This window comes from Taeniopygia guttata, chromosome 1A, assembly GCF_048771995.1.
Source record: "Taeniopygia guttata chromosome 1A, bTaeGut7.mat, whole genome shotgun sequence".
Lineage (NCBI taxonomy): Eukaryota > Metazoa > Chordata > Aves > Passeriformes > Estrildidae > Taeniopygia > Taeniopygia guttata.
The window spans coordinates 43,896,952-43,920,257 of NC_133025.1; the positions used below are offsets into that span (position 1 = coordinate 43,896,952).

At 37.8% G+C, this 23,306-nt stretch overlaps 1 protein-coding gene across 4 annotated transcripts in view; it reads left to right on the top strand.

The window, feature by feature from the left end:
- The window catches only part of VEZT (vezatin, adherens junctions transmembrane protein), a 60,193-nt gene extending 39,073 nt beyond the window's left edge, over nt 1-21,120 (top strand). For 2 of the 4 annotated variants that reach the window (XM_030261543.4, XM_030261549.4), the window contains exons 9-12: nt 119-312; nt 4,364-4,464; nt 5,609-5,816; nt 9,690-21,120. In XM_030261543.4, coding sequence (XP_030117403.4) covers nt 119-312; nt 4,364-4,464; nt 5,609-5,816; nt 9,690-10,276 — 1,090 coding nt within the window. In that variant the 3' untranslated portion in view covers nt 10,277-21,120. Of the gene's footprint in view, nt 1-118; nt 313-4,363; nt 4,465-5,608; nt 5,817-8,913; nt 9,648-9,689 lie in introns of those variants that run through there. The other 2 variants (XM_030261560.4, XM_030261564.4) reach the window with 1 other exon arrangement.
- The last annotated feature ends 2,186 nt before the right edge of the window (nt 21,121-23,306 follow it).

Sequence of the window (23,306 nt, forward strand, 5' to 3'; positions counted from 1 at the left end):
ACTGAGATGGGTTCTTAAAACTTAAAGAAAATAACGGTATGTTACATTAAATGATTGAAAGAATGGTCAAGCCAAATACTTATTAATACTTACTGCTGTTTGTCTCCTCATTACTTAGGGTAATAATTCTTGAGGATGAGCTTGAAAAGCTTGTTAGCACTAAGGAGACGCCTGAGTTGACAACAGAAGCCCATCAGGTTCTGGAACAAAAACTAAAGTTTATTCAACCTCATATCCAGGCAAGCAACAGCTGCTGGGAAGAAGCCATTTCTCAGGTGGAAAAAATGAGTGGAAGAAACCCAAATAAAAAAGGTAAATGTGAGAGATTAATTTAGCAGCTAATGGGATTCACTTCAGAGATGAAATGGTCAAATGAATCAATGACAGTGTTTGGCATATGTATCAGAATTTTTGCTAAAAAGGTCTTAAAACCATACACTTTGAAAAAATGTGTCCTTATATCAGACTTTTTCATTGTGATGGCTTTGAAGCTTTTGTTTCAGAAAAAAATGCAAACATGTTAACTCAGTCTGTTACACCTGTGGATTCAGATGGTTACATTTTCAGGTGTAGACTGATCACGGCTTTTTGCCTTTGGTGAATCACCTGTGAAGGGGTAGTATTTTAATGAATCGCCCTCAAGATTTTCATTTATTTACTGCATTAAAATGATGCCATTAATTGAAATGATAATGACATTATCATGAAACTTTTTGACAATCACATTTTCTAAAACATTTCAAATCATGGAGGACATGTTGAGCATATAATACCCATTTACCTCCTCTCTCAAAGAGAGTGAGCTAATCTCTGGTGTTCTTAAAAGTCTTTGTGAGCAGCATATCCCAGCATTTTGTTTGTTGTCCCTCTCATTAGGAATCTGTACTGCCCATGCTGTTCTTGTGAGGCATAAGCAGCTTAAATAACTGAAGTGAATTTAGGCTCTCCTGACATGGAATTAAACCTGTAATTTCTAATCTTTCTTTTTTCCAGGAGCATTTTTACTGTCCTAGGAAGGCACAGCCCAGCATCTGAAAAATGCTGGTAATGGAGACTGCACTAGGAAAACTGGGGGGGGAACTTGGGGTATCAGCAAGTTACCTACAGAAATCCAAATCTGAAGTGCACTATGCTCTTAATGATGTATAGATGGAATAGCCAGGAGATAGATAAATATTGCTGTGGGCCTAGAGGTAGGCAGGCCAACCTTGTTCTTGCTTCCATCAGAACTGGGAGCACTGGGAGGCTTCTTGCAAGCTCCGTGCAGGTCCAGACATGGTATAAACAAACTCCTGTACTTTGCCTGATAGTGCAGTCTTACAGCTTCCCCCTCAGTGCTGTGTAAAACAGCCTGTGAGGATGTTAGATGTAGCCTGATACACTTGCATGTGCTTACCTGTTGTGTTTTGTTGATGCCCTCCACAACCTGCAGTTCCACTGATCTTTCTTCTCTCCTTTCCTTAAGAGTTCTTTCTAGACTACACACGATAGTATTTTTAGTTATTTTAGTTTTATTTTTACTTTGTATATAAATTTCACAGCAGGCCTTTTTATTATAACTTGCTTCCTTTTAAAGTTCAGTACAAAAATAACCTTGTGTGTGATCTAGAAGGAAGGGATTGTGTGGGAAATGTGCTGGGATTGAACCTCTATTTTGCAACAAGTTTACTGAACTAATCCACAGGAGCTACTTTTACTTATTTTGGTCATTGAAAACTATTTTTATCTGACAACATTTGACTTTCCTGATATATTTCTAAGCCATCCAGCTTCTGTGAGTTGACCTTGTCAAGCTGTACATGAAATCAAGTTCAATTCTTTTGCTGTCTTCCTACAAATTTTAACAACTGGTCTGTCAGTCATGTTATGTAAATTACTTCTATAAATTCTCTTTTTTTTTTTAATACTTTCTGAAAACTCTTTGGGAGAAGATACCTTCCTGTTGAATTAATATAACAGCTCAGCACAGCTTTTACATTTATGCATTACTATCCAAATAAATCTTTAGACAACCACTGTTTCAAGAACCTCATGGGTTTAGAGCATTTTGTCTAGGTGGATGCTGAGCACTTCTGCTGCAATAGATGTTTAGTTCAACTAACTAGTTGAGCCAGTAGAGCCTCTGTATAAAGAGGTGAGTCCCCTTCAACAAGCAGTACGTGCTTCTCGCCCTGAATCATTATATGTCAGAGCTGGTTTCTTACAGGTACATTAAACAGCCAAAGCAAAGCCTTCCAAGAGTAGTAGATTGAACACTCACATTCTCCTGTCAGCCTGTCATTGGTGGTGACACCAGCATGTATCTTATATTTTAGCATAGTTCCTTCAGGGAATGCAGTTTAGTTTCTTGCTTTACATGATTTGGTGTATTTCTAGAATCGGTGCCTTTACTTACTCACTGATCCTGTCAGGTACACAGCAGAGCCTCAGAACAAGTGGGACATTAGCACATTTAAGGGAATTTACCTCTATTTAAATTCCTTGGGCAATGAAGGACCTAGTTATCATTCATCTGCATATACATCTTTGCTCATTTCCTAGATTTTCAGCTTCTTTTCTTTATTCTGTCACATTTTTTCATCACTAATAAAATCTATCACTTAAAGCTTCAACAATTTAAGCATGTAGTAATCTACTGCTAATATTACAGAGTGGAGTACACTTTATGGCTAGTTACAGCATTGTATTAATGTTCTTTGAAACAATGGCCCTCAAACTGTTTAAATTCCATCCTTTTTCCTTTTAAACCATCTTTGCAGATGTACACAACTTTTTTAGCTATTTCTAAGAGCAAGGCCATGGTACTCTGCTGCAATCTGACCATCCGTAAGTGTTCAGTGTATAGATTAGAAATAGAAAATAGGGTTAGGTGGGGCTTGGCAAGGTCATTTAACCCATTTCCCTTCTCAAGGGTAAATTAGTATTTGTGAGTAAATGTTGTTTACCTCTTCCTAAAAAAACTCTCTTTAGAGACATTCTACAGTATTTCCAGGCATCTATTCCATCACTTAATTCCATTACCAGTAGAATGTTATTACTGAATAGAAGTACCTGTTGCTGCAATTTAAAAGCAGTACTTCTGATCCACCCACAATGGAAATCCATTTCCTCTTGATGACTCTCATATTCTCAAAGATGATTATCATGCTTCTTTCTGTCTTCTCTACATGGCTCCCTATGCTTCAGCTCTTCCCTGATAACTATACTTTATTTAGTCTTCTTTATAATTTCCAGTGTTTCCCTCTATATTCCCTCTAGTTGGCCCACTGTGTTACTGAATGAAGAGGCCTCAGACTGGGAAGTGTGTTCCATCCACAACCCGATCAGTACCAGAATAGAAATGTTATTTCATGTGTCTAACAGTCAGTGCTGTTGCTTGTATGTACTAGTTTGTAGTTTGGCTTTTTGCTTGCAGTGGGGTAGAGCTGATGATGAGGCTCTTCACCTCTTTCTCAGTGGCGCTCCCTGGTCAGTTGTGATGCATTTGTGCACTTGGCTAATCTAAAGCACAAAAATTTGCAGTCACTGTCACCAAACTGCTGGGTCTGAAATCCATTTCTACCTGTGTTGTATCTCTGATTTTCCAATATTATTTTTTATTCTAGTGGTGCCCTTCCATGTTCTTGCAGATTTAATGAGATGCAACACTTCTCTTTCACCCATTGGCAATATTGGAGAGTACTGGACTTGAGACAAAAACTCACTCAATGTATTCCAGTCTGAAAATGGTAATCATGCTGTGATGATCCAAGAGGCTGTTCTATGCACCTAATAGCAACTTTTCCTGGCCTTTACATTTTCCTTATAAAGATGTCATGACATCATCACAAAGGTCCTACTGAAAACAAAATGCAGGATTATCTTTGGTTCTTTTTATATGCAAGACCTGTTACTGCATTGCAAAATTAACATCTTCTATTTTCAATAAATCCACGCTGGCTGTTATTTGTCTCCTCGCTACCTCACAAATACCTTCCTGTAAACATTCCTTAGTTATTTCTTCCAATATTTTCCAGTCATTTGAAGTGGTTTTAACTATAATTTTTTTAAAACTTCTGAACAAAGTCTCTTCCCTGGTTTTACTGATTTTGCTTGCCATCTGCAGGTTTTCAAAGTCTATAAAATTTCTGAGATTTGTTAGTTGAAGTGTTTCAGTGCAAGTTCCGTTGGACTCAGCTTCTATGAAAACAGCCAAGTTCCTTACGTACTGTCTAACAGTGTTTCAGTGTAACCTAACCAGCCTTCTCACTGTTTTTTTCATGTATGTAAATGAAAATACCTGGACCCTGCCTGAGTGAGTCAGAAACATAATTCAATACTCAATTTTATTTCTTTTAAATCCCTTTTCTTTTTTCCCCTAAAGGCAAAATTGAAGTTTCCTGTGACAACCTACAGCATACTACAGTACCTTTAACACAGCCTGCCATATACATAGAAAACAAAGATCCAATCCCTGAAGAGCAGGTAAAAAAAAAAAAAGGATCATTTAAAATACATTTAAAATAATAATTGGGGATTATTTGCTGTATCCATTATTTTTTTCAGTTGCTTGTGCAGTGACCTTGTTGTCTTGCCAAGACAGATAAATAAGTGGCCAGTACTACTTCAAAATTGGACTTGTCAAAAAAATTGTGTACATTCCTTTTGCTGTTCCTTGGGGAGATATTCCCCATCCTGGAAAAAAGAGCACTAGTATTCATTTTTCGTATATAGCATTAGAAATGAGTGACCAAAGGAGAGCAGCAGCACAAGTCAGAGTAATAAAAAGTGAGAATTGCTAAAAGGCAGTATATTAAATAGTCCTACTTTTGCTGGATAAACAGACACAGCTGCAAAAGTGACAATTCAACCACAAATCATCCTGCCTTCAGTTTGCTTAGACTCTGCATTTTTGGATATCTTTTTACTGAACAATTGAACACTGAACAATTTTTTGTTGTTTGAGGAACTCCTAGGTGATGGCTGGACTGTCTTAAAGAGAGGTGGGCTTCCTCCATCCCAGAACTGAGTGGCAGATGCATTCTGAAAGCACATTGAACACCCATGCTGTGCTCTGTCCCTCCCTTGCTTGTCCCCTACATGTACTTTCTCTAGCTGTTTTTCCATATCAAGAAGTTGGGACTAATTACTTTATTGAAAATTCGTTATAACATAAATGCTGCTCTGTTTTTTTATGCTTGTAATCCAATGTATTTAAAGTTGGAATAGAAGTTTGCTATTCTCTATAGCCTCTTAATAAGGATTTGTGTAAGTTAAATTAGCAAGATGCATGACTACCAAGAATTGGTTACAGTGTAAATTAAAAAAAATAAACCCACACCAACATTGCTTATTTCCACCTGTAATCACAGAGAAATGGTCTCCCATTTTCAAGGTATATCACTTGATCCTATTTGTGTATGAAGGTAAATCTCGTTAATTAGTGGACTTGCTCCAAAATCATACAGGTACCACCAAAAGCAGTGTCAGGTCCTCTGGCTGTGCTCAAACAGGGCTCCATCCTATTACTGTGGTTGGTTTGTGTTGACATCATTTGATCATGAATCAGATTGTAGGATTGAGTCCACCTGACAGTGAAGATCAAGAGTTTCTTCCTTTCTTTCTTTAGGAACTGGAAGCATATGTTGATTATTCAGATACAGACAATGAATACAAAAGCGAAGATTTTTACTGCTTCTCCCAAGAAGAAAGAGAGAGGCAAGAGCGAGAGAGACAGGAATCTAAGAGGGTGTTACAAGAATTGAAATCTGTACTGGGATTCAAAGCTTCAGAAATTGAAAGACAGAAGTGGAAACAGCTACTATTCAGTGAACATGGTAAGCATTTCTTTTGAAAATTAATTCCTTCCTCCAAAAACATAGGTGTCTGTTTGCCATGAATTTCTGACTAGGTTGGAATTCAGACAGTGTTTAGCTGTAGTTGTGTCTTTGATAGAGCTGTGTGGTCTTAGTTGCCGTTCCATCTTTTTATACTTTAGCAATCATTTTACTATATATTGAAATGAACGCATAGAAGTGAGAATTTGGCTTTAAACAAAACACTGAGCTAAAATATTAAACACACAAAAATACTAAGACATAAAGAAAGCTGTCAGGATATAAACCATGCAAATTGAACTGACTTTTTTTCATGGCTTTCCAGTAAATACAAATTTTTATCAGGGTGCATAAATAAATTACTTTCCAGAATTTAAAGAAACCAGCAGAAAAATTATCCCGGACATACAAAAGTATATAGGTTAAACTGAAGAGCTAGACTTTGAAATATTCGAGAAATAAAATAGTAAAACTGGCTTTTGTTTCCATGAGAGAGTGAATAGAGAATATGTTCACAAAATAAAAACCCACAAACCACCTAAGAAGAAGAGTTCTTTTAAAATTAACCTTTACTAACTCTGAGGACTGCTGAGTAGCTCCATCCACTTGCACTTGAAAGCAGGATATGAACATTTCTCTTGCCTCAACAAGACAGCTTTCTGTTAAAACTTGAATCCTCTCACTGCTTAAGATATTTGATTTGCTCTCTTTAAAATCAGCAGGAGTTTGTCTTTTTCTTATTTTCGTTTCTTCCTCTTAAAGACATGTTAGGAAAAGCTTTCTAAAAAGTTCCATGTTCTATGTTATGCAAAACAACTCTCAAGTCTGGCACCGTATCTAAGGATTCTGCCTCTGACAGTGTCTACCAGAAAAATGATCATGGATTGCAAATTTTCAGTAATTTACTAACACCACAAAGTAACAGACCATACCTATTTATGTGACTGTCACTTTTGGTATCAAACCATCAAAAATATCTGTTCTTAGCAATTTTCTTCTTTATATCCATTAAACTACAGCTGTGGTAAAAGAGATTACTTGACCATTGGTACTGATTTCTCTTCTAGTTGCATTAAAAACCCGAGACATCAAATTGCACCAGAGTTTGCTCAGGAGTAAGATTTCTGTATTTCTGTTAGATATGACACCACACAACTCTTCACATAAATTTCTTCAAGTCTTCCTTTCCTAACTCTTGGAGGAAGAAGTGATCCTACCTCCAGTTCAAGTCTTGACAAACCTAGTGAAACTCTTGCAGAAAGAATTTTTGTCAGGAGAACTTGCCTAGAACATTTCCTTACCTAAGTAAGTAATACTTGTCCTGAGCAGGTAACACATAGCATATCCTTAGGCCGTATATCAGCATATCCTTAGGCTATCTGTGGCTATAGCTGGAAAGAGTCAGCTCACTCCTGTGGTTTGCAGTAACTGTTCACCAGAAAGCCTTTGTGGCTCATGTTGGTTCCTTTTCCTTTCTTATTGCATTGATTTAGGATTAGAGATAAAAGGGTGAGGAGGGAAGAAAGTATGATTTTCTCCAGCTGCATAGGACTAATCATTGATTATTTCCATCCTGTACAAACATGGATAACATGAGTGCAGTTCAAGAAAGTAATTAATATTGTCTTCTTTTGGCTCAGATTGTGTGTGTCTAATCTGACAGACTAATACGTACACCTGATATAACATCTTCTACTGGTTTTTAAGGAAATCCTTCAATATTTCTTCAAAAGAAACACAAGTCAGTAAATATGATATCATGGACCCTGGCAAATTATGGTTTAATTTATCCATGCACAAGTCAGTCCTTAAAGAGACATTTATGTGATCTGCACTTTCTACATTTCTGACTTGCCTTATCTTGAAGATTGAAACCCGGAAATATTCATATGCTTGTCTCCACTGGCCCAAGCCAATGGATGGCCATGATACCACTTCTCCATAGTCCTCTTGATTCTTGCTTTTTCAGGACAATCAAATTCCAGAAACCCTGTGTTTTCCTAACTTGTGATTATTGTGGAAAAAGATCCTGAAATATTCAAAGGCTTTAATCTGTTAGTGAAGGCACTCAGCTAGCCATTCTGACTTGTCCTGACAAGGACATGAGGGTTTTTGGTTTGTTTAAGGAGGGGCTGGTGAGGGTTTCCATATCAGAGGTCAGCTCCAAACAAGCTGATATGTCTTAAAAGCACAAAATGAAGTCAATTGGAGATGATAGGTTGGATTCCAGAAGAAAAAAATTTCATCTTAGGAGAGCACTAAACTAAAGCATGTTTTCCAAGGCCCAGTCTGGGTAGTAGGTAGTTTATGGGAGTGTAAGTAAGCTTATGTTTCTGGTCCTTTGGAGCCACTACATGGAAGTGCTTTTGAAAAGGTCTGCTGAGTTTTTAGTAGCTTAATTTCCATTTGTCAAACACTGTAACACTTTCTTCTGCTGCAGAATCACTTCAAGCCTTTCCCTAACCTCTCCCCTGCAAAAAAAGTTCATTCAGAGAGTGGTTGTGTTGTATCCAGCTGTTTCCGCTTCTCCCACCTTGTGCATACAACAGTTGTTCTATAGTTATTTATCACATTTGGAAAGCCATGCTCTCAAAACTGATTAATTTCACCCTGTTTATTAATTTGTCAACTCCACAAATTGGCCAGCTACCAATCTCAAGTATCTATTTATTTTTTGAGAAATTTTGCTTTTCAAAGTATTCCTTGGAGGAAGTAGGCAAGCAGTTTGCTCCCAAATGATAAGATTACTCCTCATATTCCTGTCTCTTCAAGCAAACGGTCAGAAATAAGTAGCAACATATTTTGTACAAGACAGGGAAAGAACTGCTCCATAAACAACTGAGACGAGTCTGGTGAAGTGCTCCTTTGATATATAAGGTTTTAAAGCAAACAGTACAATACACATTCAATGCCACAGTTTTTCAGTGTGCCAATGACAATAGCTATCAATGTGACAATCATAATGATGTGCCTGCTGTCAGCTAGCTAAAGTTAATATTGCTGAAATAGAATGTGGTTGAAAAATCAAAATACCATTAATTTTGCTTCCCATGAAAGCTTGTGTATTTCCCAGAGTTATTTTCATCTCTGCTTGCAGGGGTAAAGTCAGAATGGAATTAGAAAGGGAAATGCAACTTGGGAATCTGCTGTTGCCACTCTCATTTTTGTTCGTGCTGCTACTATAATGGAGCTGCTGCAGTTTAGGGAATCTGTTACTTGGAAATGGACATTATATCATTTTCTTAAAATGAAAGACGTCTGTTCTTCAAGAAGTGATTGTACCAAGTTACACTAACCCTTAACACTGGGAGGAGAGACTTCCTGGCCAGCATCCCGTTGCTGGCAATGGGACTCGCTGCTGCTACTAACTTCAAGAGAGGCTAAATTAAACCACTTTATTTGTGAGGACACCTGACCTGACTGTGTGGATATGTGTTGTATTTGTATGTTGTGGTGTATGAGATCAGATATTGCCTATAAGGACTTTTTCATGTACCAGGTGTCTTTAGTGGATTAGGTAAACTGTTGTTCACAAGAAGACAGTTAAATATGTATGCACTACAGTAGCTTTACTTGGGTTTTGCTTTAACACTGAATGCATCCTCTATGTGTGATGCTGGCTTTGAACACCATCACTTTTGTGCTGTCTCTTCACATCACAGATTTTAAGGAATAGTTACAGTAGCCATCACATTTCACTTCAGCTTTGTGATTAGAAAACACTTAAGTTTTGGTGTGGGTTGTGTTTCTGTTGTTTTGGGATTTTTAAAAGTAATTTTAACCCTTATAGTCTTGCATCTTTTCAGGCAAATAAATTATTTATAAATAGCAGCTTGCTTTTAGTTATCATTTAATCTTTTCCCCCTTTTTAAGCTGCAGTGAAACCCTTGTCTTCTGTAGAACCATTGAAGCTACTAAATAATGTGGAATCACATATGAATTCAGATTCAGAAAAGCGGGACTGCAGCCAAAGTTGTGATAAATCTGAAGAAAAAGACTCTAATCCAGAAGTGAATGCTGCTGATAAAAGCAGGACAGAATATTTGTATGAAGATCCTGAGGTTGATAAAAACAAAGACAGTATTACAGATAAAGTTACAGATGTTTCTATGGGGGCTGAAGACAGAATGTATTATCAGTGTGAAGGGGATGCTGAAGAGCTCAAGCTGAGCAGTGTGGATGGAGTAGAGGCTTCACAGCCTCCCTCTAAAGATGCATTATATTCAAAAATCAAGGATAGGCTGGCCCAGCTCCACATATCAACAGATTTTAACTTCACATCTGGTCTGGCTGCACAAGTTGCTGCCAGGTCTTTCACTTTTACTACAATGAAGGAAGAGACTTTTGGAGATGATGGGGAGGAGGAAGAGGAAGAGGAAGAAAAGACACAGGAGAATGAAGACCTTGTGGAGAACTGTGAAAATGAAGAGAGAGGTTCTGAAAGTAAAGGAAAAGTTTAAGTCTGAGCTGAACTTTATTAAACTAACAGCAGGCAGTTTGATGAAAAAAACTAAGGTGGAGGATTGAATCTGAAAAACTGGATGGAAAAAAAGGGAGACCTAAATATAATACATCATGTTCCCTAAGACTGATACACTAAATAGGACTTCTAAGTATATTGAAAATTTGCAGGTAAGAGAAGTTTGGGTTGCATCCAAGAAATAGATGGCTGTTCCTTTTTAAGATCCTAGTGATGGGGGTTGGAATTTACCTTTGTTTTCTGTTTTCTTTATTTATATTATGACATATTGTGGTTTTTTGTTTCTAAAAAGAAGGAAAACTAATGTTTTGATTTGCAACAGACTCCAGTTTTTTGCTGTATGATTCTTTTGTTACAGTATCAATGTTTGTTCCAACAAAAACTACCAGGACATTTCTTTTGGAAGAATCTGAACCTGTGATCTTCCCCCACCACTTTTGTTTCACTTCTTCTGTCTGCAGTGTGTTGGCTAAGCCATGATAGGCATTTGTGATTCTGCAGCTAGTGATGTGACACCCAGCTGATGTAGAATTTTAAATAAAAACTTGAAAGAACTAGTATTTGATGTGTCCTGGGATATGGGGCTGAAATAGTATAAAGTTAGTCATGTTTCATATTAAGGTTTATTTAGAATTTTATGAAGGGTTAATAAATGATGCCTATAAGTTGTAATTAATGTTAGAGAAATGTGTTATAAGTAAATTTTAGGGTAGGTTATACCTCCTTTTTCGGGAAAGTTACACCAGTAGAAAGTACAATATATAGCTAGAAGCTATCTATTGGATTGACAGAGATGAGAAGTAAACACCTATTTATTAAGCCAGCTATTAATTGTTTGTTAACCTTTTGTAAACTGAACCTTAATGTAATTGTTTGATTTGATAGAAGGATCGATTGTACATTTTTGCTTATGTCCTGAATAATTTTCTTAAAGGAAATAATCTGAGAACTTAACAACATGCAGTGTTTTGTTTGAACACCATACTTGCTTTTCACTAATGTTCTTTCACTTTTCCTTAGATCACAACTTTAACCTGTGGGATTAAGAATCCATGAGAGAACTACAGTTGTGTATTTTGTTTCTTGTAACTTAGTTAACTGATGATGAAATCTGGATGTTTGGTATGAGGTTATGTGAGTTGCTTTGTTCTCTCTGGTGGTGTTACAAGGAGCAGGAAACTGACACTAACCTCACATAGGAGCTGGTTAATGGTTTCATTGCCCTCTCTTCCTTTTGCTCTCTGACAAAATGAAGCAAAGCTCCCATGTCTCTAATGGCGAGAGCACCACTTCTTTGTGTGGAATACTCTATTTGGACCCAGATACACTTCCAGGACAAAACACTGCATCAGTTACTTAGAGTATTTATTGAGTTTTGCAAATTCTATAGAGTAAAGGGCTTTTTAGGTGCTGGTGGTGCAGAGCAATATCTTTCCTAGGATGGTGTCATGGAAAGCGGGGATGGTAACGCTGATCAGCAGACTAGGGTGGAACTCTTGACGGTATGTCAGAAAACAAGTGTTTCCTTTCAACTCCCTGGCCCGTATTAGTGATTTTGCATGAACACTGTGACATATGTGGTCTTTTTCGCAGATGGTAAAGAGGTAAATACCAATTGATAGAGAAGGGATTATGACTTAGAGTGTTCTTTCACTATATAATGCCTGTCTTCTCCCTCACAGACAGCTTCTGGGAAGAGAACATGTTGCCGTTTTTAATTGACCAGTAACACTGTGTTTTGTGTCCTTTATTTTATGTAAGTGACTAGAAGCTGAGTGGTTGATGTCTTAAGGAGGTCGTAGAAAAAAAAATCAGATGTTTTTCTTAGTGTATTCAGAAGATAAGCCTCCTCTTAGTGGTAGAGTATATTCTTCTATAGCTAAAGATTAGGCTAAGCTGATGAAACACTTTTCTCTGTGGTAAGCAATTTTTTTAACCAAGTCTAGAACAGCTGCTTTGGATAGATTGTGTTTGAAGCATTGTCCATGCTTCTGAAGAAGTCTTCCTCATTCTTGACTTGAGATCCTCACAAAGTGCCCAGATATTTTTTGTTCCTAGCTAATTGTTCTGACAGCCTAAATGTATTTTTTCCATGAACTCATCCACCATCATCTCATGATCTGACATTGTATATCCCAGAAAGGGTACTCCTGACCTGTTTCTGTGAGATCCAAATCATAGCTTACAGTGTGTATGGCTATGATACCAACCTGGAAATATGATCAGATTTAGGATATTAACTATCACTGTGATCGGAGTTTCAGATTAAGTCAGTAGTAACCTGTGTTTCATTGGTACTGGAATTGGTGACAGATCTCACATTTCTAAAAGCTGCTATCTCTTTATTCCTTTGCTGCAGTCCTTAGTAAAAACCCTGGAGAATTTACTTTGGTGGCTCGCTTGGGGCCCAGTTTTATTATATGCTGGTCTTGGTAATGAAACTGGCCTAAAAAGCCGCGTCGGTTGTGCATTGTTCATTTTCAGCCAGGAGATGTGCCAACACGAGGTTTTGTGGCCATGTTATAAACCGTTCATGAGTCCACCCAGGTGAAAAATTCACCCTTTTTAGCCTTTTTTCCTTGTTCTTATTGCAGCAATGCAGTAACAGCAGTTACCTCAAAACAGCTGTATCAGCACATACGTACTGTGTTGCTGGTCTGAGACTCGGGATTGCCCACATTTACATTACTGGCAAAGGTGGTGTAGTGTGAAATTATAGCCTTGACATTAGACATGGCTGTGATCAAACAATGACTTTTTGGAGGAAGTTGTGATCCTACTTTGAACAAATAGATTTTCTACAAGCAATTTAACTGATTTCCATGGTCTTACTTAATGCAGTCTTAGAAGTTGCCCATATAAACATCTGGATTCACTTGTTTTCTCTGCCTCTCATCACCTGTATAAAATGGCCATCAGGTAATTTATTTTGATCTATTTAATATTCTCCCTGAAGAAAAATATTGCTAACAGTGTACAGCACACAAAGCCTGACTTCTCTTGATTTGATGACCAGGTTCCATCTATGTATGTCATACGCTCTGTTATGATCCAGATTTCCTCATAATTATGTCATTTGAAATGACAGTATATATATACTATAGGTTCCTTCACAAACCTGACAGATTTCTTGGCAGAATTTATTGCTGCCTTTAAAATAATGTTTATGAACACACTGAAGTGTGCATTAGCTCTAATGAGTTGTCTTAATATATTGAGCATGTCAAGGTCTGAGTGTGGTTCTGTGTTCTTTGGCTTGTTACTCAAGATAGTGATTTTAGTGAAAACAGAACATTTGCTACTTAGAGCTTTGTAACTTTTTGAAACATTTAGCAGGAAGTCCATACTAAATTATGGGTTATGACAAAGAATATCAGCAGCCAAAATCCTTTGTGAAGAGCAGAGCTAACAATAAATGCATTTTCCCTATCCCATTTCCAATTAGTAGTTCTGTGAAGTAAAGAAACAAGTAATTATATAGGGTTAAATTATTTCTTCTCCTTCTACCTGGAAAGCACTCTAAAGACAATATTTGCTTCTTGGATTGGATTACAGTTTAACACAACATCTTTTTATATCACTTCACTTTACAGCTAAAGATCTATGTAAAGGCTTAAATCTAGGCAAAGATTTGTGATAAGAAGGTAACTTGTCCCTTTTGTTAAGTGTATGTATTCATGACAAAAATTAAGTGGTGTCATGGAAGCAAATGTAGAGAGTTACAGATAATAGAGCATCTTTCAAATGCAATTAAATGTGCATCAACTACAGACAAGATTTGCAAATGTGAAGGCTTCTGCCATCAGTCATAAAAATGAGACAGTTTTACTGGACATCACTGAATCTTGCACTTTGATTTCTAAATGCATGATGGAATCTGGTGGAGTAGCCAGTTTTAATGAGATTTCAGACTTTGTCCCAAGCACACCTGTCTCCATGTGACTGTTTGTTACAATATTGTAAATTTTATATTTATCAGAAGTGCAAAATTTGCAACTTTCTCATTAATTTATATCGTGTGCTTTGTGGAGTTCTTTACCCACACTGAATTCTGTAATCTTGTAGGTTATCCCTTTCTTCTTTTTTTCCTTTTATTTTTTTTTTTTTTTTGACAAACAAGAGGACAAGTACACTAAACTGCCCTTGACCTTTAAACTGTTTTGTGAAGGGCAGCTGTAGTTCTGCAAGTGGCTTGTTCCCAGGGCTAATTGCTTTTTAGAATTAACAGGTTTCTTACTATCTCATCTGAGCAGAGTGTGAGAATGGCACTTGGTCAGTGTAAAGGGCCAGTCTGCTCTGGGATCTTGTCTGTGACAGGGACTAAATGGATGCTGAGGGAAGACTGTTGTGTAATGATACTACTCCAGGCTATTCCTCAGCAATCTGTGGCTCAGGGACTTCTTGACCCAGCAGTGGTGGATGTCAGCTTAACAGGTTCTGATGGAATCCTTCTCCCTAGATTTGATCAGCCTCATGTTTAGTCAATATGTGCCAGTATGTGGTCATCTTTACATCATCATTACTGTCTTGTACACACGAGAAGATTTGTCAATAAACTTCTCTGATGTTCTACTTTCCTCAGTCCTTCTGCAGAGGTCATGTTTTCTGCCTTTTGTTTGCTTTCTTTACAATCTCTCCAGTTTTGGATGTATAATGACCAAAGTGTGGTGCAGTACTCCAGACTAACCTCAGCAGTGCAGTGTACAGAGTAATAATCACCTCCCATAAAACACCAAACCATTCAAATATATTTGAGTCCATATAGAAAGAAAAATCTTTTTAGATCTTTCAGCCCTAGCTATTAGGATGGCAGATGAAAATATTTTGTCTGATGGAGGAGAAATATTTATTCACTGTCAGTGGGATTTGGCTGGACAATGTTTTTCTTTGTTAACAAAACAAAAAGTTGTTAAAACAAAATGATCTCCCAACAGCTGCCACCTGGTCTAACACAAACTAAAGATGCCAAACCACACTTGTTTAAATTTCAATTTGACTTTTCAGAGCTTTTTGGGTCTGTGATGAATAAGCATGTATTGCAAAATATATTATCACACAAAAAACATGTCAGTGGATATATGGATATCAGAGATCAAACCAAAGGCCTCTGTGGCTAATTTTTAAATTGCTTGGTGGTGTGCTTTATTAATTTTCACATTGTGTTTAATTTCCTCCTGTATATGTGTTTATTTTGCCATCTTGGATTTTAAATGCTAAAAAATACATTTGATTTATTCAACTTGGAAATTTTTGCAGAAATCAGATAAGAGGTGATGGTAGTGTGTGGTAAGGCACAGTCATAGCAAGGGGTGAAATCTACCTCCCATGAACTTTCTTTTGTAGATGGATAAAGCAATGTGGATATGAAACTGTTCTTGATGTGCTGCTTTCCCTTTCATACTGTTGTGGCTTAGGTTGTTGGCAGCTTATGAGAGCAGATCTTGGCTCAGGAGGGTGAGTGCACTGTTAGCCCATGCTACACTTTCTGTATTGAACACAGGATTGTGAAAAAGTGACTACAATTTAGTAGAGAAGGAAAAGGTTTCTCTATTACAAAGGGCTTATTGTAAAAGGGTTGAATGGGACCAAAACTTGAATACTTTCATGTGATCAGCATATTTTGACCCTTGTACTTTCTCAGCTTTAAATCTTAAAGGCCTCATGGACAGTTTGCTTTAGAGGATGCAGTTCTACAACAGCTTAAATCACTTCATGGCCATGAAATCCCAGTTCCTCCTCTATGCTGGCTTTTGTAAGCGCTCAGTGATCTAGGATATGGATAGGACTGGAAGTGAGTCAGTGCTTTAACTTGCAGCTGGCTTCCTCAATCCTAATGAGGGTGATGCCACTCATTATTTTCCTCACTCATTTTGATTCCTTTTGTTCTTGAGGCTTAGGCTGCCCAAGACCATTTGTGTCTTATTCCCCAAAGTTTTTAGAAACTGTTTGTGATACTGCCAGTAAAACTGAAATTATTGTGCAGGGTTTTTTTCTACTTAATCGTTTCACCCTTCTGGACCCTCTGACACCCATGGTCCTCTCCCGTTACCACCACTCTTAAGAGGTTCAGATTTTAAAATAACACGTAAATTCTTTTTACATGTATTTGTAACAGAAATAACTGGAAATAACTAGATCTAGAGTTGTGTACTGACTTTCTCACTTGAGAACTGAAACAGAAGGCAGGCACCATAATGGGGAGCATACAGTCAAAGTAGAAATAATAATGTACAGCAGCTCAAATTTATACCACACTCTTGGTGTACATTGACTCTTATAAGTAATTCTGGCCTTACTGAAAAACATTTTAATGTTGCGTTTTTAAAATAACTGCAATTCTATTACAAGGTCCCAAAATAAGTGTAATTAGTTGGCTTGATTTGTGCTCAAATGTTAATATTTAAAGATTTCTTCCTGACCTTCTCCAGCTGCATGGATGAGAACTGAAAATAATCTCATATTTCCAAAAGAGAGTAACCAATCCTTTCCGTTACTTTGTGCTATTAAAGAAAGGTCCATTCCTAAACAAACAAAAAGAGAAGCGTCAGTGCTTAGTATCTTCAGTAGCCATTTCTGACAGAGGATCACGCATTTGATCTCAATAGAAGCACCATAAATGCAGGCTATTTATAAAGTTTGATCTCTGTGTTTCAATAATAATAATAGGCTTTAACTGTATAAAATTCTGGATAAAAGCCAGAAATGTACAAACTGTTCAGTAGATCTTTCATCCAAAGGCACAGCTGGTGAAATTTAAACAAGTTCGTGTTGGCTGTTCCTGCACTGCTCAGTATGACATCGCAGTCTAAATTTTTTATGTCCCAGTGTGGATGTTCACGGGTGGTCTGCAGGCACCTGTGTGCTTGAGGTCTGCAAAGCTTGCAGTGATCACATAATAGTGCTGAGTGAAACCTGATGAGGAACAGGATGCTTCACAAGCATTTTGGGTTTATTGTCTGTCTGCCTCTATTGCAGCATTCATGCCACATGCATTCCCACTCATGAACTTTTTCCTTCCCACCTTTCCTTTTCATAGGCCACACAAACCAATTGGGGAGGCTTTTATAGTTAGTTTCTCACCTACAGGACTATCTGTAATGCACCAGGTAAGTTATCCCCAACAGAAACTTAAACATTAGTGGCCAAACTGCAAAAGATGGGGCCTGAGCTGGACAAGCTCTTCTAGTTTGACCACTTCTGCAAAGGGTTCTCCTGGGGTGGGTGACCACAGGAGTTCTGAGCTAGGTGTGATGACTCTGCAGATGTCTTTCAGAGCTTCAGTTTTGACTAAGTCTGTCCTTTTCTCTGATTGTCTCTCTCTTCCCTCTTAGCTGCTAGAGCTTTACTCCAGTATTCCCTTGCCAACTGCTGAGGAATTTGGTCACTTTTTTCTTTCAGTTCTGAGGCCTTTGTCTAAACCTTATTAAATGATAGGCTAGACGGAATTCACACCAAGGTGCTGCTATGCATTCTTAGTCACAAACTCATAAACAGAAGGGTTCTTAGGGCTGGTGCAATGTCTGTCCTGACATTCCTTCCAGGAACCTCCGACCTACATTTCAGCCTGGCCTCCTATTTCTTCCTGGACTTCATAACTTTCACTCCCAGGAATTTCCTACCCTCCTTAATGATTGTAAGATGCTAATGCCTCCTCAGCAAGACTGACCCTCAAACAAAAATGTTCGTCGGTACATGAGCCTTACTTGTTCTTTCCCACAGGAGGGTGGCACAGTCATTGCTGAGTCTGCTTTCCTCTAAACAAATTTACTGCTTTCAGCAGTAGGGCCTGAACAAGTTCTCTCCAGCTACTATGTCAATGTGCTTTGGCTCCACAGCTGCCTGATATTGAGCTCAGGAAGCGCTGGTATCTAGCAGTTGTGCTTAAAACTTTCCCACTGGTAAATAGCATGTGCTTTTGGAATACAAGTATTACAAAATCTCCCTGAATTTAACCATTTTGAATTTTAATTGAGGAGCACAAACAAATTATTTCTTAATTTAAGACGTTTGAATAAGCTTTATAAATATATATATATATATATATGTATGTATATACATGCATACATATATACATATATACAAACACACACATACATACACACGCACACCCCTTCATGATGTAAATGTGTATTTCCAGATATCTCACTGCAAGGCTTGTCTAGCAAAGAGGTTGTATTTTTTTCATATCAAACTATCCAGTTACTTACTTGAAAGGTAAACAAAAACTTAATTCTTGCTATCCAAAGGCAAAATAATTGTATTGTACCAAGCAAACTGTAGAAGTATTTCAAACTTGATTTTACATGTTTTATTAGAAAAGCTGCTTCACTTTGTTTTCACTTATCAGGGCTTTGCACCTGAGCTGCTCTGAGTGCCTGTATGGCCATTTTCCCTGTCTTAAACATGTAAACAAATACATGTTCCTCAACATCTCCTGCCTGCTAAGTCTTAGCATTTCCCAAAACAGGGCCTAAAGGCAGCATGGATTGCCAAGGAACCACAGGGAAGGGAAAGAAAAGAATCTTGATAAGCTGCTGCTTAATTGGCTAATAAATGAGAGTTAAAATGTAAGAGGAAATGTTCAGAAGAACAAACGGCAGCAAGAGACTTCTGGCAGGGTTACAGAGGGAAATCACATGATACATTCTGAAGTTTGCAGACACTGAGAATGATCCACAATTTCTTGTCAATGTGGAGACAGGAAATGCTCACCAGACTAGTAGTCTTCAGCAGCTTTTTTTAAAAAACCCTCTATTTTATCTACATTTCATTTCCACAGAAAGACTTGCTGCTTTCTGTGCTATGTGCTGAAGCTGTGTGTAATCAATCTCTGCATCTTTTCTTTTAAGTTCTGTGTGAAGGCAGTTTCCTTCCTTCCACTGCACTGAAAACCTGTGTGCTTCAGCTCAGTGGAGTCTCCTCTGCACCCGCCCTGCCAGTTGCTGATGCTGCTTTAAACAGGGTTCATTTGATCAGCCTCAAGGAGGTGTAGATCAACAGGTCTTTAAAGCAGGTATGAAGCCTGGGGGCTGGCTGTGCTAGGGCTCCAAGAGCTCAAGTTCTGGGTTGGATGTAGGCAGTAGCAGGAAGACATTCCTGGATGCCGACCTTTTGTTCTGATAGGGTTGCCTCTTTATGATATTTTTCTAAATTAAATTTTGTTTCTCTTTTTTGTACTTTCATTTACCTCCATTCTTTTTTCCCATGGATACGAATCAGACCTAAAGTCTTCTTTACATACTGAATCGTGTACATCACCAGGATTATTTTTAAGCCGTTTTAAAATTTGTGCCTGGGTTTCCCCAGTTTCAGAAATAGTTATCTCAACTGTAATGCTAGCCACTTTTAAAATCTTTTTGGTTGCTATTATTTCTTCAGCATCTATAATAAAACTCTGCCTAATACCTGTATCATTTTTTCCTCTTTATCCTGTATCCCTGACAGTTGCCTAGGTGGAGTGGATGTGACTTAGCCATCCTCCAATTAGTAATGATTAAATGGAATAGAGAATGCTTATACAGGGATGCAAAAATGCTGTATGAGCACTTTGCTTGATTTTTTTATATAGAATTTTATTTATAATTCCACTTTCATCCTGAAGATGGAATTAATTTTAAGCAATCCTGGCAATAGTTTCTGCAGTATTTTTTGCTGACTCCTTGGTACAAGCACTTTAGTAATGAGCACTTGTTACTCTCTTCTGAATAAGTGATGACTGAAGAAAAAATGTTTTTCTGCATGTCATATGCTTCCCATTGTATCTTCCCCTCATCCTTCAGAGACCTCTGTGCTGTGGCAACTGTTGGCAAAATTCCTTTTAGCATCACCTAAATGCCTGTGTAGGTGGGGCTTTAGGAAGAAAATAATGTGTCAGTTGAGGACACTGGTAGCAGGTAGATCTTTAATCCAGGAATGGGGCTTAGGTGCTCTGCAGGAGATGTGTTCTACTTGTGTGTAACTCCTAAGAGACAGACTTCCTTTGTAGGCTTCCGAAGTGCCAAAAAAGCAGCAACAGGACAGTCACTCCTTTTAGAAGGAACTTTTTTGTTCCCTGGTAATGCTTAGATTTTTGCATCAGAACTTACCAAAGGTTGTGTTCTGCTGCTGTTAGGAGTTGTGGCTGATGCACACCTCTTCCTGTAAACATTCCCTGATTTGGTTTTAGGGTTAGCAGCTATTGACCACTCTTCTCATTTAGGTATGATCCACTCTCACCTAATTCAGATCCCCAGGAAGGCAGGCTTAAAAGGTTACTGGGAAGAAGGGAAGTAATTTGGTCATGAAAGGCAATGGGTGAGGCAGGAGTATTTTTTCTTATCTTTTGAATCTTGCTGCCAAATTGGTGCATAATTCATTGTGCAAAAGGTCTTGCTTACTGTTTGCTGTTTTCAGGTTTGTGTGTTTGTTTTCAAATGGAATACTGAACAGATCCAATTGCTGCTGTTAGAAGGAGATGTCTGTCTACCAAAAAGGAATCCATAATGTTTTCCTTTGCTTGGAGACTTCTTGAATGCTAAATTGCCTGTGTGTATACTTCATAATGTACCATATGCAAATAGTCTTCAGGAATTGATACTACCACTTCAGTCAATATTTTCTATGTTAGAACTGTATGTTTCCTATACTACCAAGAATGTATATATATCTATAAAGACTTAAGATTGTATCTTTTTGAGAAAGCCTCTTTCTTCAACCATCTGAAACTTTTTCCCTGTTTCTCAAGTTTTTTGCTAATTTATTAGACTATTGTGTTATATTGTGTAGTTTTTGTATCAGTTGTATTGCTGTATTTCTTCTTTCTCTCATTAAAACCTGTTCTTCTCATCCTTCTACTGTGCTGCCTCATATTGGAAGTACTCACACTGTATCAAGTAACCAGATCTAATGGAGTGGGTTGGCCTGACGTGGATCCAGACGAGTCCTAAAAAGCCAGTCATTCAGACTTCTATTATATTGTTCCACTGATCCTAGCGTGTAATCAGCTTTATTGTATTAAGCTTAATTTTGCAGCATAGTCTGTACTTTTATAATACAGTAAAGAAGAAACCTGGAATGGGATTCTCAAGGTATAAACAAATGGACAAGACACAAAAAATGTACTGAATTATGAAGCCCATAACTCTTATGCATGGTTGTTGCTGCTTACATTCGTTAAGATATTGGTGGGCTTCCTGAGGGAAGCAAATTTTGAGGACAGATTTGGAAGAGGATTCCAAGGGCTATTTTTTCCTAGAAATATGGCCATCAACTTAAGTTAGTCAGTTATCTGTGCCATCTCCATGCTCAATTCATCTTACAGGTAAATGAAGAGGAAAAAAATGAATGCAGGTTAGGACCTCTTTGCTTACTTCCATTAAAAAAAATGGCTGATTTACAAACAAGAAAGTGCTGTCTCACAAGAACTCACTCCATGAGCAGACAGAGAAATTATAGTGCTTTTTTATCCTCCCAAAGATTTTCAGTGTTTTACTGATGCTAATTCCTTTTTAGCAGTGCAGTATCTTCCCTGACCTGGAGCTCTCAATAGGCTCTCTTTCCCACAGAATGGTATGCAGGAGGAAAGAAATCACAGGTCCTGTACGGTGGGCCCAAGGTATTGAAACAAAGGAAGTGAACAGAACATGCACATGCACCTGTGTGTTGAGTATCTGGCAATTTTTGAGTCTAGGAAATCAGCTGGCAAGATGGGAAAATACCAGAAGCTTCTACACATGGAAACTTAAGGATGAAGTTAATCTCGTCTTTAGCACCATCTTTATAATTATGGTAGAGTATGTGGAAATAGCTATGTCACCTAGCTTTGGTTTTCACACAGACTCTTCATTGCCCTCTTCTTCATTAAAATTATTCCTGAGCCACAGTTGCACCTATGCATGAAAGAACCCCATCGAGTGTCCCAGTCCATTTAAGGATTTCTTGTCATGGTGTTGTAGTAGCAAGAAGCAGAAACACACATGTAGAGTAAGCATGCTGGTTTTGATCACGCCTGACATGGGCTATATATAGGTTTAAATTAGGCAAATGCCTGTCTGTGCAACTGCATACATTTGCTATTTGCCTCTAAGTTTGCATTTAGGGATGTTACCACAGTGGAAAATATTAAGGAAAATTCTAATGTAGGGAAGAACTAGCACAGGGAATTTTACAGGCCACTGTAGCCTTTTCAGTCACTCACAGATCTGTTTGCAAAAACACCCACCCTAAAGCTGATGTGTCCAGACTTCAATCAAGAATGCTTGACTTGGAGAGAAAGCATGATAGGCCAGTAATTAACATATTTGAAAATGCTACTGTTAATTATCTATCATATTTAATCCCTGACTTCTCTTCCACTCCAGTAATTGTTTTGTGTGCACATGAAATGACAAGCTTCCTTCATAGCTTAATGGACTACAATTATAATATGTGCTATTGTTTGATAGCAATGAAATACATTGTTTTGTTAACTTAAAAAGAAGTCAAAGAAAGAGACATTCCATGACCTGTCTAATCTGGCTGAGAGCAGCTCAGCAAAAGACTGCTCAATTCATTTTGGCCTATATTCTGTGTTCTTCTTTGTTGTCATTGTTATCACCTGCTTCTTAGCTATTAACAGTAGCTTAATAGATCATCATCATCATCATCATTGCCTGCATGATGTATTGGTTAAATCAAGAGTGGAAAACAGTGATCTTTGCATTCATTCCAGGCACTCTTGAAGTTACTGGCTCGCATCAGCTTTAAGTTGAAAATAAATATATGGTACCTAAAAGCCATGTAGTAAATAAATTGCAGAAGTTGCAATTATTTCCTGCCTGTTTTTATTTCTGCTTTGAAAACTTCTGTGAGAGAGCCAACTATTGCAGGACATGCTTTAGTTCCTGGGAATGCTCCCTCCAGGAGCTGTATGCTCAGTATCAGGATGTGAGGTATTTGACCATGTCCTGCTATTTCTCTAGGTTATGTTTCTAGAGTCCCCCTGCAACTATTATCAATGAAATGAAGAAGCTAATTGCTAGAAGGCAGCTGGC